This window comes from Dryas octopetala, chromosome 7 (genome assembly GCF_963921425.1).
Source record: "Dryas octopetala chromosome 7, drDryOcto1.1, whole genome shotgun sequence".
Taxonomy (NCBI): Eukaryota; Viridiplantae; Streptophyta; class Magnoliopsida; order Rosales; family Rosaceae; genus Dryas; species Dryas octopetala.
In genome coordinates, this window is record NC_141372.1 from 893,912 (window position 1) to 909,361 (window position 15,450).

The 15,450-nt window shown below is 36.3% G+C and overlaps 2 protein-coding genes across 6 annotated transcripts; one reads left to right on the forward strand and one right to left on the reverse strand.

Annotated features, from left to right (window-relative positions):
• Positions 1-224: 224 nt before the first annotated feature.
• Positions 225-4,097, reverse strand: LOC147278121 (DNA-directed RNA polymerase I subunit rpa43-like). 4 transcript variants are annotated; one of them, XR_015123504.1, is made up of 8 exons: positions 3,939-4,097; positions 3,336-3,487; positions 3,011-3,120; positions 2,828-2,913; positions 2,395-2,499; positions 2,117-2,295; positions 1,019-1,063; positions 225-719 (listed from the first exon to the last, which is right to left on the reverse strand). XR_015123504.1 is itself a non-coding variant. In XM_086251990.1 (7 exons), exons 1-6 carry the CDS (start codon positions 4,046-4,048, stop codon positions 2,157-2,159), a joined length of 699 nt encoding a protein of 232 aa, XP_086108116.1. In that variant the 5' UTR covers positions 4,049-4,097; the 3' UTR covers positions 225-719; positions 2,117-2,156. The 4 variants fall into 4 exon arrangements, 3 of the variants coding, with proteins under 3 accessions (XP_086108116.1, XP_086108115.1, XP_086108118.1); XM_086251990.1 differs by lacking the exon at positions 1,019-1,063 and having other exon boundaries at positions 3,011-3,117; XM_086251989.1 differs by lacking the exon at positions 1,019-1,063.
• Positions 4,098-8,786: 4,689 nt separating this feature from the next.
• Positions 8,787-14,933, forward strand: MP (Transcriptional factor B3 family protein / auxin-responsive factor AUX/IAA-like protein). Of its 2 annotated transcripts, XM_086251506.1 has the most exons (15): positions 8,791-8,858; positions 8,997-9,731; positions 9,915-10,027; positions 10,315-10,413; positions 10,527-10,583; positions 10,724-10,876; positions 10,970-11,054; positions 11,305-11,395; positions 11,589-11,753; positions 11,845-11,967; positions 12,262-12,337; positions 12,474-12,609; positions 12,712-13,982; positions 14,137-14,327; positions 14,424-14,933. In XM_086251506.1, exons 2-15 carry the CDS (start codon positions 9,617-9,619, stop codon positions 14,551-14,553), a joined length of 2,805 nt encoding a protein of 934 aa, XP_086107632.1. In that variant the 5' UTR covers positions 8,791-8,858; positions 8,997-9,616; the 3' UTR covers positions 14,554-14,933. The 2 variants fall into 2 exon arrangements, with proteins under 2 accessions (XP_086107631.1, XP_086107632.1); XM_086251505.1 differs by having other exon boundaries at positions 8,787-9,731.
• The last annotated feature ends 517 nt before the right edge of the window (positions 14,934-15,450 follow it).

A 15,450-nucleotide genomic window follows, 5' to 3' on the forward strand; every position in this document is an offset into this window, starting at 1 on the left:
CGCATCCCTATGAAAATGATTGACATATTCAACAATAGTTGTCGTCCCATATTTTATGTGTTTACAAGCTAATAAAATGGACCAAATATCAAGTCCAAATGACTAGGTATTTGACATCTGTTTAATCTAGCTGTAGCATACAATGAATTCATTGAATTGGGATATAAGTATATAACCTCAAGAGAACCCCACAAGAAATAAGATCCCAAAGAAGATATATTTTTAACAATGCTCATTTTGGTAGATAAAAACCATACAGGACAAGCCTAACCACAGGCTATCTATCAGGCTACTAGCCCAACATGCAATAGCACCTGTTAGAGAAACACAAGGGAAGGGTGCTAACATGCCTTGCCCTCAAACTGTAATGTGCTATGTGAATTGAACCTATAACTCCTTGGGAAGAATGCAAAAGCCATGCCATTATTGTGAACAAGAAAAACAAAAAAGAAGATAGTCATTGGACCCACAATTCATTGAAATCGAGAAGCAGAGGAATGCATTCAATGTAAAAGATCGACATCAGATACACATAAAACTATGTAAAACAGAGATGCGTGTGCAGCAAACCTAACCTCCAACAGGGCGCAAATATTGAATTAAGATGGAGATCTTCAATGCTTTTGGATTTGGCTTTTTCAGCCAGTTGCACCTTTACCATATACCAACAGACTCTGGGTATAAATGATTTCCCTGGAAGCAAATAAAATTTAAAGACCCTGCAAAGAAACAAAACAAGCTCAGCACCCAAATGAACATTATTTCCCTTTAATTAGTGAAGGAATTTTGTATACAGACAACAACAAGAAACATGTCAGTTGTCACACTGCAAAATTTCAGAAAATCTAAACCAATCCGAGTTACTGGTTCTTAAGATCCAAAACTGGGATCTTGTGCAGTTCATCTCCCATCCAAACTACAACATTGCCTGTTAGGCCTCCATACTGCCACCCGATATAGAGATCTGAGAACTAATAAGAACAAAAGCCGCACATTAATCCCTTACTATTGAGATTACCCTAAAGATTTCCTCTAGTGTGTTCTTCAAGCTTTTCTTATTGTCCTACAATGGGAGCAAGAAAACAAATTATGTTGTACCTTTTCTTATTGTCACCAAGGGATTAGTGACTATAGACACAAATTATGTATGTGGCATTAGGAACTTGCAAGAAAACTCATACTAGAATGATATTAAAACAAAATGCAAGTCAGATATGAAACAATTCAACAGCAATAGATTTGCTCATAAGAGAATGCACTTGTCTGTAAAACTCCGGCCTGCCACTTCTAGGTATACTGAATCCATGATATTTGTCAGTGAGTCCGATGTTTACTTAGGTTATACCAATGAACTAATCGTTCAACAATCCAATTATTATTTCAGGGAATACCACTAAGTTATCAATTGGACAGAGACACTTTTATACATCAAGGGACAAATAGCGGTCAAAATACTCTAGGAAATCGCACACCATGACAAAATTTGCTTGAGCTAATGCCACAAATCTGGGAATTTTAGGGAACAACCCAAAGAACACTCAAAGTCGAAGTTCAGTTAGTTCATAAAATGTACAGAGTCGAGCCAAGCTCGAACTTCATCAATCCCAAGCTTGACTTTTCAAACAAACATCCCTGAACCAAGCTTGAACATGCTCAGGTTAGCTATTTACTCAGGCTTGAAAATGGTCTCACATGACTCAGCTACATGATGAAATGAAATCATTACAATGGAAAACATTTAACCAGAGAGTGGGCTTTATGATTAAAAGAAAAAGAAGAAGAAAGGAAGTGATTTGTATGATCAATAATAAACTTAACACAAGTATAGAAAAACATGTGTAACCTCAAAAATTGATAATTTATCACAAAGTTGCAAAAACACTGAAAATCACAGTTTTTAAAATTCTAAAACCAATTACCAGTACCAAATAAACGATTCCCAAATAGTTGAACATGAAAAATGAACCTATTTATTCAATAATAATTGAAGTTCTGCAACCTGAAATTAATTTTGCATGTCACCCTGCCTCATCTATCCTGGATGAACTAATTAGTTTAACATTCCTTTGGAAAGTGCATAAACAAAACATTGACGCCACTGGGAAAAGAAAATCACCTGAGAACCAAAAAATCATGCAAAGACCCCACAGCAGTCTTCAAGACTCTTCTCTTATTTTGTGGTTCTTTGACTTCGTGATATAATGGTCAATATTGACAGAAAATGCTTCGGCATAGGCTGTACCAGGCTCTTGCATAACTGATTCCACCTCACTTTCACTCCTCTTTTTATTACTCCTACAAATTCCTTTAACAATTATAATTCAGAATATACTTTTTTCCCTAATAGAGTATAAATTTAAATACAAGTTCTGGAACTCCAAGGCAAGTGAAAACCTGTCCACTAGTGAAACATCTTCCATATGTCTGTTCAACCAGTGAATGCTCCCTGTGTGACATGGAAGTAAAGAACCAGAAATATGCAGTATTTCCTCATCCAAACTGCAAAAAGATGAATCAATGCCATGAAAGCAAATACATGCACCGACAATCAAGATTCAGAATGAGAAGTTCAACAGTGTATGAATTTCAGTTGCACAAGTGTGCCATAAGTTAACAAATGTTAGCACAAAATCTCATTACATGGATATGACGATACTTGTGAAATTTGCTAACAAATAATGGGGGGAGGTCCAGGGAGATGGCTAATAGCAGGAGCACACCATTCTTCAATTAAATGAAGAAAAAAACACACCATAAGAATTATGCCACTAAATATCAGATTTATTTATTTTTCTTTCTTAAAAACGTAATAGTAATCACATCTCACCTTTTGACTAAGAATCGTATTATGGTTCCAACTTTTATCACATGACGCTTTTGGAATCTGCTAACAAATACTTCCTCATCGCGTTTCTATGAGAATACCAGCATATAACAAAGAAAAACTAAATTAATATTGGCAATGCTAAGAACATGAACATTGAAACATGATGGTGAAGAAATGTCTTACAGTTTTATGTTTAAATTCTTCACGAATGTCCTTGTCTGTAATAGTAGCAGATGCAAAGCCAAGAATAATGACATGAATCGATCCTTGCGTAAGTTTCACTACCTTCCCTTCTGAAGTGACAGCATATTACAAAACAATCAGTAAGGTCAACATTAACAAATAGAAGGAACAATGCAGCACAGAATTCAATAACAAGATGCTGAAAAAAGGTGATTTTTCCTGATAACAAAATAAACCAACTTTGAACTGAAAATACTATTGTTAAAGGAATAAAATTTGCATCTATTTTGCTGCGTTAATTAACATAAAGGACAAGAAAAACTACCTAAAAGCGTATTTGGCTTTGGAGAAAAAAGTAACAACTTTGCTTTTAGTCTCACACCAAAATAAGGATGAATTCCAGAAAGAGTCCTTGCATTCTTATCTAAAATGTTGAATTCATAAGCCAATACCACACCATCAAAAATTTCATTGAACCTGTAAGGGAGACCAAAGAAAGAAAAATTAAATTAAAAAATAAATAGCAGCTAGTACATTAATTGGCAAAGATTTCACTATGACAACCGTAATATTGTCAAACATCATTAGAAAATTAGCAATTGAATAGTGTCAAACATCATTTTATCATGGAAGAAAGTGAACCTAGTGACCAACACTCTTTTAACTTTTTCAGAACTGGAAAAAAAAAAAAAAAAAAAAAAAAAACAGGATGGATTCTCCAAAAGCTCAAACTTGAGGAAATTTGACTCAGTGACTCGGCCAACACAAACAGCAAGATCATGCATTGAGCCTTCATCAGCAATCATAAAGTACGCAAAATTCAAGCCAACGACAATTAACGGAAACTTGATAACTTCAAACGTATCAAGCAAGAAATATCACAATATTAAAGAATTAAAGAAAAGCTGAGTATCTGACGAAAAAGTACTTGAAAAGCAAAGAGCTAAGCTCGCGAACGATTGCTTGGTAAGCCTTGTTACTGTTCGATGGATGTAAATACACCACCATGTTAGTATCTGAAACCTTCAAAGCCTCCATTACGCGCCTAAATCAACCAGAACTAGGGTTTACTATGGAAGGGACTAAAACCCTGTTAAAACCTTTCACAAAGAAGCTGCAAGAGACGTTTGTCCCTTTCTCTTTCTTTATGAAAACAGAAACCGAGCCTCATGACCGTTTATGTGTGATTTGTGTTGCGTAAAATTTTCAGGATGGGCTCTGAGTCAGTAGTTTTGAGCCCGCTTAAGAGAATTGGGTTACACATTTAAATGGCTCTTCTGGCCCAAATTTGATGTGCCTTGAATTACAGCCCACTTAACTAAATGAGAGCTGTCTGGAGGCATGGGCTGCCTTTCACCCAAAGCCCAGAGAGATAATAAGTGAGGTTTTTTTTTTTCTTCTTTTTGGTATGAACATGAATTCTTCGGCACCCGATCCCGACCAGCCTGCCAACATTTCTAGCCTTCTGGTTTAGTAAAACCATTTAGTTATTAATTTAGTAATATTTCCCTCTACAATATTAAAAATGTCTCAAATTAGAATTCACTTCCTAAATAAATATATAAAAAATGATTCAAGAAATAATGTCTCCAAAGAAAAAAAAATAACAGTGTGGTTCATATAGATTATTTTATGTTATATCAAAAAGTAATTTTATAAAGTTTTAAAGTTAGCTCAAGTGATGAAAATAAGTAAGATAATGATTAAGATTAAATTAAGTCTAAAATTCGATTCTCTCCTCCAATATAACAAAAAAATAATAATTATATATATCTATATACACCCTCTATAGAAAAAGATATATCCATATTTAGAGAGTTCCATCAATTTATTTAGGAAATTATTTTGCCACTCCAAAATCAACCTTATGCATTCCTCATGAGGGAAGAAATATATTGAGTGTAAGAAGTCATTTAACGGGATGCCAAAATCATAACTCTATCTGTAATTGATATTTATATTAAATAAATTATATGTCAAATGAAACAATTTTGATTGATTGATTGATTGATACATTTTTTATAAGCTTGTTTTGATTTAACACTAGAATGTAAAGATAATTATATCTTTAAATTCTAAAAATATGTGTAACCCAAGAGTCAAGAGACTCAAGACACAAGAAAAGTAGTGTTTTTTATTTTAATATATCAGAAAAATAACAACTGTTGTACTAGTGTGATGGAATGGACCCAGTGGTAGATGAAGAAGATCAATCACTAGTGTGAGGACCTATTGCAATATAAAGGACCTTTTTTCTTTTCCTTGAATTGAAAAAGCCCTCAAAGCTGCCTAGAATCTCGGTCCACATACCCAAAAGTGGCCGGGACTGGATGAATAGTTGTCTGTATGTATGATTGTAAAATTGTATGGATGTGGTGGCATATAAAATTGAGAGCAAATTTGCTGTGACTTGTGAGCATAAAGTTTGGGTAGAGAGTAGAGGCTGTAAGACAAAATGGAGCTCTCGCTTCATCATAAAATTGCAGAGCTCAATGTCTCCTTGCATCCCTACACACTTCACTGCTTCCATGTTCCCCTCATACCACGCCCATTTTTGGGTTCTTTCACTCTCAAGTCTCAATTATCACCCTTCTTTTGTGGACCCCTACCCCAACCCACATCATGTATTTGGGCTTATTCTATATCTTTCTTATTTAATTTAGCTTTATCGTTAATGCTTATGCTTTTGTTTTGGTCATAATGCAAGGTTATAATGTCAATAACCATCTCAATCATTTGCTTGTTCTCTAAAGTTCACACACCCACCCGACCCATCTTAATGCTTATACTTATAATAGTATTCTCATTGGGTTAGATGACACTAATATATGCTAGCTCTTAAGCCTCTTATGATATCAACTCCATTAATGCATATAGTTTACTAAATGCCATGATTCCTTATAATTATTTATTCTTAGCCATTCTTTTGTTCATCTTCTGCAAAATCATTCACAGGAAAGGAGTGATATACCATTGTCCATGGATGTAGCAGTATAGCAGAGCTGGGGTCCCCAGGGAGCTATTGCATTCTGTTGTCTTTTAGTGCGTTATTACCTAACAAAATAGTAGTAGGTAATCATCACTAGTCAAAGAATTCCACCGCATCATTCTTAGAGTAGTGGGTTCCACGTTATAATTTGAAAAATAAAGAATATTCTTTGGTCGTATACTCGTATATCGGTATATGTTATGTTGATTATCCTTTCAATGTATATATCATGTTAAATAGCTAGTATAACTACATAACAAGCTAAATATTTGTTGGAGACGTTGAAATCAATTGATTTATAAATTCATTATAAGTTTGATTTACAACCAATTGTTTCACACTTCCCTCACAACTTAAACTAGCTAACTTGGTTGATATTTGACATATAAACGTCACCCATAATTTGGTCCCAATTCACCCACATTCTCAAGCCCCATTCAATATGTTTTGCATGCTTGTAACTTCGTAAGGGCATATTACAGGCTATACCACTTGAGTCACTTGACCAGGAAGTGGGTGGGACCAGCGTGAGCAAACAACTATACTGGGGATCACTGTGAAGAATAGAGGATGTAATTGATGACACACTAATCTTCAATCTAGTTGGTGAGATATTATTGTTATTTTTAACACAAAATATGGTTATTTATAAGGTGTAGAGGAGTTAAATGGGCTAGTACGAACATACATGACCATAATTTAAATAGGCACAACACAATATATATGACAAGGCAGAGTAAATGGGTTGGATTGAGTTGAAGTTTTTAGCTTATCAAGCACAGTATGACACGAGCATGATACTGACCAAGTACAACATGAGCACGAAATGAATCTAAACTAGACATGGCTCGTGTAATATTGTTTTTCCATTTTTAGAGAATTTTTAAACAAAAACATTTAAATTTTCAAGCAAAAAAAGTTTAATATTTTAGTATAAAAAAGAAAAGTATAATAAAATTAGTTTTTTATTTCTTAAAATAAAAAAGAGTAATAATTCGTGGCCTAGCTCATTTAAGGCACGACACAAACATAAATGAGTTGGGAGCCATATCGAGCATAAATCTAAGACATATGAACCGGTATAAGTACGACATGAAAATATGATAAACTCAACTTAAACGAACTTGGTCCTGACTCATTCGACACATATAAAGATCCACTTATTTTTCTTGTACAAATTACAAAGAAGTATTTACGGATCTTTATGGCTGGGTCCGACGAAGATCTGAGCTGCATGGCTAACACGCGTCATAAATTTAACGGTGTTTGGGATAACCAAATTATAGAGTGTGTCAAAGTTAAACTAGGGATTAAGTACTGGATAAGCTAAGAATAAGGCGAGTTTAAGTTCCAAAGCCGTTGGAGAGCGTGCAAGAGGCTCCATCCAATTACGCAGTAGTAAGAAGACGACGTTGTATTGTCGCAAAAAAAAAAAAAAAAAAAAAGCTTTATATTGGGCTATTGGTCCCTGGATGACGATTTTACCCATGCGTATGCTACCATGCAAATTGCAAGAAATAGGGTGTGGATCGTTTGTAATCATGTATATGGCATGAGCCATTTAATATGGAAACGTGACAGCCTGGAGCCTCTAAAGTGCTCATAACCTGCCAAAAAATCCTTCCCAATTTCTATTTTAGAGTCCCAAGTCTTACAAAGATAAAGTTCTAAATGATGTGGACCCACCCACCTATAATTCCAAAGTAGATTAAATGGGATGTACCAAAATAGTACATTGTTTTCTATTTTCGGGAGTTGACAATTTCTTTTGCTAAATACAAGATGAAATCATCAAAAATAGGACATGGATTTTATTAGAACATCATTTTTTCCGTTAACTTATGGAGAGATTTCAAGTGAAGAATTTTAATTTAAGTTCATTTTTTGGAGCTCAATTAATAATTTCTGGAATTTTAATTGTCATCCAAGTAGTAAATATGATGATAGATTTTGAAACATTAATTGAATGGCTGAGTGGCATGCATTTCAATTTTCAACGTAATAAATGCTATATTATTGAATTACCCAATATTTGATACACATATTCCCCATACGGCCATACTAATACTTAAGGTAGTTTGAAGTTTGAACAAGTTTTTTATTTTATTTATTTTTTATGATGAAAGGCTAGCAGCCAATAGTTTGAACAAGTTTAATTATGGTAAATCGGAAATGCCAAATACGATTCAATTTTCTTTCTGCCTAAAAAATACATATAAATTTTCATGTGTCTTTCTTTTTAAAGGTTTAAAATAGAAAATAATCTGTTTTGTAAATGGTATATGAAAATGAATATATGGTAAAATGTGCGTTAAGATGCTACTGTGTATTAAATTCGTTGAGTACCCGGATCGGATTTTTAAAAAAAGGACAAGACGTGTGAAACGGAGAAACGGCGCCGCGACGGATAAGAGAGGAATCTGACACGTGTCACTCGCATTAACGTGCGCCTCTGAAGATGGTTTTTGTCGTGAACGGCACGCGTGAAGATCAGTCAAAATACCAGACGCAAGAGTGCAAGACAAGAGCTCAGAAAGTAGCTTTGCTTTTCTTTATTTTATTTTATTTTCTGAAATCTTATATTTCTTACAAGTTACAAACAGCTTTTAAAAAAGAATAAATAAGATCAAATTGTGGTAACAAAGAGAGTGAAAGTGGTAGAGTAGCTAGCTGCCTATGCAAAAGCACAAAAGCTGATAGAGAATAGAGAATGGGACCCTGCAAAACCTCGTAATCCACGTGCTAAAATGCGCTACATTGACATTCTTGCTCTTTCGAAATACACATTACTCTACACAATCCCTCTCCTCCCTTTTATGAAAAATCTCTCTCCCTGGGAGCTGGCTTTACTCACTCACTGTACTGTTTTCGTGTTCAACTAGTCTTGCTCTGCTATTTGCTCATTTCTTTATTACAATTTCGTTGTAAATGGTATAAGAAAACTCCCAAGTACAGTATTATTATATATATTATTAATACTATTATTTTGCTCAACAGTTTAAAGCTGCAACGGAATCACCCCTATACAGAAAGTGTGTGCGTAGGATTGGAGCATGCACACTCTTTCCAGTTTCAAAGCAAAGGAAAGACTAAAGAGAGAGACTTTACTTACAGGGAGTGAGAGAGAGAGAGAGAGAGAATTGGGTTCATCGAAAGGTCGGTTTCTTTTGGAGGGTAAAAACAAGCACTCGATTGAGATAGAGAGAGAAGCTAGAGAGAGAGAGTGAGAGGGCACTCATGCTTTGGTCCGCGTGCTTCGATGCAAACTGATGGGTCTTGGTTGTGGCAAAGCCCCACTTGAAAAAGATCCTTGCAGAGTTGCAGTCGCTTTGTGCAGTTTTTGTTCCTTGATTTTGGTTGGATTGGATTGGATTGGATTGCCTTGTCCGTTTTCTAGGAGAATATGGGATTCTCAGAACTGGGTCAGTCATAATTTTTCACTTGTTTGAACAGATATGCAACAAACTGAGCTGGGTCAGAGGAATTCTTGGATTCTTAGATGAAAAATGAGAGATTTCTTGGTGGGATGTAGCAGCTTTTTTCATTGGGCTTCTGGGTTTTGCTTTGAAGATGTAAAAGTTCAGTTCTTTTGGTTGAGGTAGAAGAACAAACACATAATGGGTTCAGTGGAGGACAAGTTCAAAACAGGAGGGTTGCTTAGTGGACCAAAAACAAGCAGCAGCTGCATACTTGATGAGATGAAGTTGTTGAAAGAACTGCAGGATCATTCTGGTTTGTTTCTTGACTGAAGTACTCTGCTTTCTTTAATTTTAAAAGTTTGGAACTTTTAAATATTGAAACTTCAACATGTAGGCTGAGAATGGGGCACGTTTAAGACACTTAATTGCCATTTAATAGTTCTTAAATGGCATATTTGTTAATTGTTATTAGATTTGGTCCTGATTGATTTCACAGGGTCCAGGAAGGCTATAAATTCAGAATTATGGCATGCCTGCGCCGGCCCACTTGTTTGTTTGCCTCAGGTGGGGAGTCTTGCGTATTACTTCCCTCAAGGACATAGCGAACAGGTTTGGATTTATTTCTCATTCTCTTTAGTAAGACCCACTAATTATAAGTTCAATATCTTTGCATTTCAGACTGCTTTTATAGCAAGATCTTTGCTGGGTGATTGTTAAATTTTCTGGGCACATGCTTTGACAATTGGGACTCTCACGGGCACTTGATTCACACTGGAGCTATCCAATTCAACACTATTAATTTGCAATCTACAGTGTTTCCCAGCTTTAAAGTTGATATTTTACTGTTTATTCCATCATGTTTGAGAAAATTAATAAAGTTTCTTATATAAATGCAGGTGGCAGTTTCAACAAAAAGAACGGCAACCTCACAAATTCCCAACTATCCAAATCTACCATCTCAGTTGCTATGCCAAGTTCAAAATGTTACACTACATGTATGTTTTTTGGCCGATTATCACTTGGTTCCCTATACATATGATCATACATTCATACCATCAACAAATGTTGGAAGGTCTATGTTTTTACCCTGGCTTTTCATTTTTGACAGGCAGACAAAGATACTGACGAAATCTACACACAGATGTGTCTTAAACCAGTGAACTCTGTAAGTTTAGTTACAATTGCATATGCCTTAAACTTATTACATTTGTATCTATTGCTAAGTCTAACAATTTAAATGTGAAATCTAGTATGGCATAATGGTTCATTGAGCATATTTCAATTACTATTTTATCACTGGTTCAGGAAAAAGATGTCTTCCCGGTACCAGACTTTGGGCTGAAGCCCAGCACACATCCAAGTGAGTTTTTCTGCAAAACTTTGACTGCAAGTGATACAAGCACGCATGGTGGTTTCTCTGTGCCGCGGAGGGCTGCAGAAAAGCTTTTTCCTCCATTGGTGAGGCATTTTTGTTTTTCTTTATTATTTTGTCATTGGGAAAGTAGAACAGAGATTGATGTGTATTCACATTTTGGTCCTAATCTATTCCAGGATTTCACAATGCAACCGCCAACACAAGAACTTGTTGTCCGAGACTTGCATGATAATACCTGGACATTTCGCCACATTTATCGCGGTGAGAATGCTTTAGATATTTGTTTTCGTTATGTTTTAATAATTAACTTGATGTCAACTTATTGGTTGTAGAAGATAAAATTGTTTGATAATTTATTTACCATCTTCATGGTTTTTTTTTTTTCTAATTGAAGTATCTGTTTGGAATTATGCCCCATGGCTTTCAAATTCCAAATTTTCCAGTTTACATGTATCTGCAGTAATTCACTGGATTTGTTTTCTTGAGCATATCCTATTTTCGTCCTATGTAGGGCAGCCGAAGCGACACCTTCTCACAACTGGATGGAGTTTGTTTGTTGGTGCAAAGAGGCTTAGAGCAGGTGATTCTGTTCTTTTTATCAGGTACATTGTAGTCACATGCTTGCAGTCCTTCTGATAAACTTTGTGAGTTCTAAATCTGAGTAACTATGGAGTGTATCCTAAGCTTGGTGCCATGCAAGGTTGCTTTAGGTCTGTTGAGCAACACATCATATTTTGGAATTAAGTTGTAAGTTACCACCGTTGTCTGATTGTTTATTTTCCTTACTATCACAAGGGATGAGAAGTCACATCTAATGGTTGGTGTGAGGCGAGCAAATCGTCAGCAAACAACACTGCCATCCTCAGTTCTGTCTGCTGATAGCATGCACATAGGTGTCCTTGCTGCTGCTGCTCATGCTGCAGCTAACCGAAGTCCATTCACTATATTCTACAATCCAAGGTTCACATGTTGTGTGTTTAACCTATGTATATTTCATATATCTTTTAGGAATCTTTTCTTGACTGTACTTACTATTTCTACTCAAACGCAGGGCATGCCCTTCAGAATTTGTTATACCTCTGGCTAAATACCAAAAGGCTATATATGGGACCCAACTCTCAGTGGGTATGAGGTTTGGAATGATGTTTGAGACTGAGGAGTCGGGTAAGCGCAGGTAATAGCTAAATTTCATTGCAAGTTTAAAATGCACACAACTTTCCTACAGTTTCCTGGAATTGAACTGCAGTGAATGGTGTAGTAAAACTTTTTCAGATAAAATGGTCATTAACTTATTATAGAATCCAACTACTGTTTCCGAGATCTATTTTATCTTTCTGAATCTTTTCATTAATAAAATAATACAGAAGAATACAGCAGCCTCCAATATTTTCTGCTTGACATGTTATATAAAGGTGTTCATTGCTTTATTCCACAACCAGCTGTTAACAATTTTTCATGTTCTGTGCAGATATATGGGTACCATAGTAGGTATTAGTGATTTAGATCCACTGAGATGGTCTGGTTCCAAGTGGCGAAATCTTCAGGTGCCTTAAGCTACTTTGGAATTTTACTAAATACCGTTGCTTTTATGTTCCTATCATTTAATATTAGAATAAGGAAATTTGTTTGTGTGCTTTGCATGTTCAACTGTTGATTCTTCTATATTTTCTTGATTAACAGGTAGAGTGGGATGAGCCAGGGTGTTGTGATAAACAGAACAGGGTTAGTTCATGGGAAATTGAGACTCCCGAAAGTCTTTTCATATTTCCTTCTCTAACTTCGAGTCTTAAACGTCCATTACACTCTGGATTCTTTGGTAAGGTTTTTTTTTTTTTTTTTTTTTTTTTAGTTTTTCTTACTTTTGTTCAGCTGGGACGTTTGTTATATGTTTTTCTTATGACTGTTTTCTTGCTACCAGGAGCAGAAACTGAGTGGACAAATTTGATTAAAAGGCCTTTTATCCGGGTTCCCGAGATTGGAAACGGGAATTCTTTTCCATACCCGATTTCAAATCTGTGTTCGGAACAACTGGTCAATATGCTACTGAAACCTCAACTTGTTAACCAAGCTGGAGCATTATCTGCTTTACAACAGGAGTTAGCTGCTAATGGAGATCCACTGGAAGATATGAAGAACATGCAGGCCAAGATTAACCAAAAGAATCCGGTTCTCTGTTCAGAAAGTATGTCTCTACAGAGTCAAAATCCTCCCCAATCTCTTGACCAACCAGGAAAGTTGAACACCGTAGCCAAGTTTGGAAGTCAAACACAAGTTGGAGTTAACGCTGACAAGACAAAATTAGAGCCTAATACTTCATCAGATCAATTGAGTCAGTTGAATTCTACAGGACAGGGCACTGAGGATAAATTGGCTGCAGGGTTTGTTAGTCCCTATAACCTTGTAAACCAAATGACATTTGTCAACCAAAACCAGGGTCCAGTACAACAACAAACTTGCCCACGGCCTATGCAGCCACCTTTGGAATCATTACTGTACCAGTCCCAACAAACTGATATACCTCAATCAGATTTCAATAGCACAAATGGTTCATTTCCATCCCTAGACAATGATGAATACATGTTTTACCAGTCCTCCCAACCCTTTGCTGGGATGCTTAGATCACCAGGGCCTTTGTCTGCATTTGCGTTGCAAGATTCATCTGTTTTAACGGAAGCAAATAATTTCTCCCTAAATTCAATGGGTCAGGAAATGTGGGATAATAGCCTCAATAATTGTAGGCTTTTACCCCAAATGGATCAGCTCACTTCATCCCATCAAGACCCATGTACTCTTAATTGTTTTTCTAATTCAAGCAGCCTGAGAGATTTGTCGGATGAGAGCAACAATCAAAGTGGGATTTATGGTTGTGCCAACATTGATGTTGGCAGTGGTGTAAGTGCAGTTATTAACCCTTCTGTTTCAAGCACCATACTGAATGAGTTTTCTACACTAAAGAATGCGGACTTCCAGAATCCTTCAGATTGTTTGATTGGCAACTTGAGCTCAAGCCAGGATCTTCAGTCCCAGATTACCTCTGCAAGCCTAGGAGACTCTCAGGCTTTCTCGAGGCAAGACCGGCCAGACAACTCAGGCGGTACATCCTCAAGCAATGTAGATCTTGATGAGAGCAGTCTGCTGCAGAATAGTTCATGGCATCAAGTGGTTCCTCCTGTGCGAACCTACACAAAGGTATGCAATTTATTTAACTCCTAAGTTAATATTTTGACTAGGTTATTAATCTTATCAATGAATTTGGGCTCTATATCAACATGAGTAGCTCCATAAATCTCTGACACTGTATGGTTTGTTAACATAAGTTGATAAATTTGGTTTTGGGTGACAGGTTCAAAAGGCGGGATCTGTTGGGAGGTCAATTGATGTTACAAGTTTCAAAAACTATGATGAACTATGCTCTGCAATTGAATGCATGTTTGGACTGGAAGGGCTGCTAAATGACCCAAGAGGCTCAGGGTGGAAATTGGTTTATGTGGATTATGAGAATGACGTTCTACTTGTTGGGGATGATCCTTGGGAGTAAGTTTACCTTTAACCCGGTGTTATTAATGTCTCTTGATAGAGTTGAGAGTATACTGGTAGTTTCTGATGGCTGTCACTTGCTGATATTTGCAGGGAATTTGTTGGTTGTGTTCGCTGCATCAGAATCCTTTCACCTACAGAAGTTAAGCAGATGAGCGAAGAGGGAATGAAGCTTCTAAATAGTGCTGCAATGCAACAAGGGATTACTGGCACCATGTCATAATTAAGGTGGTCGTAATTGAGATGGCCGCCAGTTGCAGTCGCACAATGGCGCCACCAGCTTGCACCATAGATTTGTAGCTAGGCTTCATTGTTGAATCGGTCTCTCAGCTTGATTATGCCTAATTTATTGATCTTACCATCTATTCAAGCTCAAGCAAGGCCAGTTAATGTGGCTACTAATGTACTTTAGATTTGTATTTTAGGTGGTTTCATGTATTAATAACTGACATTAATCAGCAGGATGTGAAACTAGACGAGGAACTTTACTAGTGTTATAGAGTTATGATTGACTATGGGAATTTACAAAAGGATCTTGTTCCAAATATGCAGGTGGGGAAGAGAGCACAACATTTTAGAAATTTAGTCTCTAGTAGTTCAAATAATTACAGTTGAAAGATCTACTAAATGACAGCGATCCAAGACGGTGCATAACCATCTCTCCCCAAAATCTGTGCTTCATAGAACTTTCATCTCCACTAAACATAAACTAATTTCAGTCTAGATAGGTTTAGTCGAAGTAGTGTATGACACAATTGATCATTGAAAGGAACTCGACAGTATTTTGAACAACAGCAAAGGGTATAAGGTTACTAAAACAACAGGAATAAAACAAGGGCTGTTGTAAGGAAATTATGGATCTACGATTACCCTTATGAATAGTTTGAACACTATACATGTTTAGCCCACACAAGAGGTTCTCGAATGCAGAACTTTTGATTATATATTAGCAACTATGAGGAGGCTGCACAACAGCCCTTGTTTTATGATTATCCATATACCAATTACAAATGACTAGTTTATTGGCTGAAACCACAGAATTGAAAATGCCAGCACAAAGATTTTTGGGAAAACCCAGACCATGCTAACTGAGATCAGAGAAGGGCATGCTTGAATACTG

Bases quoted from the DNA above. Each gene is read 5' to 3' on its own strand.
- LOC147278121 (XM_086251989.1), bottom strand. From the start codon at position 4,048: ATGGAGGCTTTGAAGGTTTCAGATACTAACATGGTGGTGTATTTACAT. The intron at 2,500-2,827 runs GTGAGATGTGAT...ATCTTTTTGCAG, and splicing joins ATACGATTCTTAGTCAAAAG to TTTGGATGAGGAAATACTGC. The intron at 2,296-2,394 runs GTTTTCACTTGC...AGGAATTTGTAG, and splicing joins GATGTTTCACTAGTGGACAG to GAGTAATAAAAAGAGGAGTG.
- MP (XM_086251505.1), top strand. From the start codon at position 9,617: ATGGGTTCAGTGGAGGACAAGTTCAAAACAGGAGGGTTGCTTAGTGGA. The intron at 10,584-10,723 runs GTAAGTTTAGTT...TCACTGGTTCAG, and splicing joins GTCTTAAACCAGTGAACTCT to GAAAAAGATGTCTTCCCGGT. The intron at 11,055-11,304 runs GTGAGAATGCTT...CGTCCTATGTAG, and splicing joins ATTTCGCCACATTTATCGCG to GGCAGCCGAAGCGACACCTT.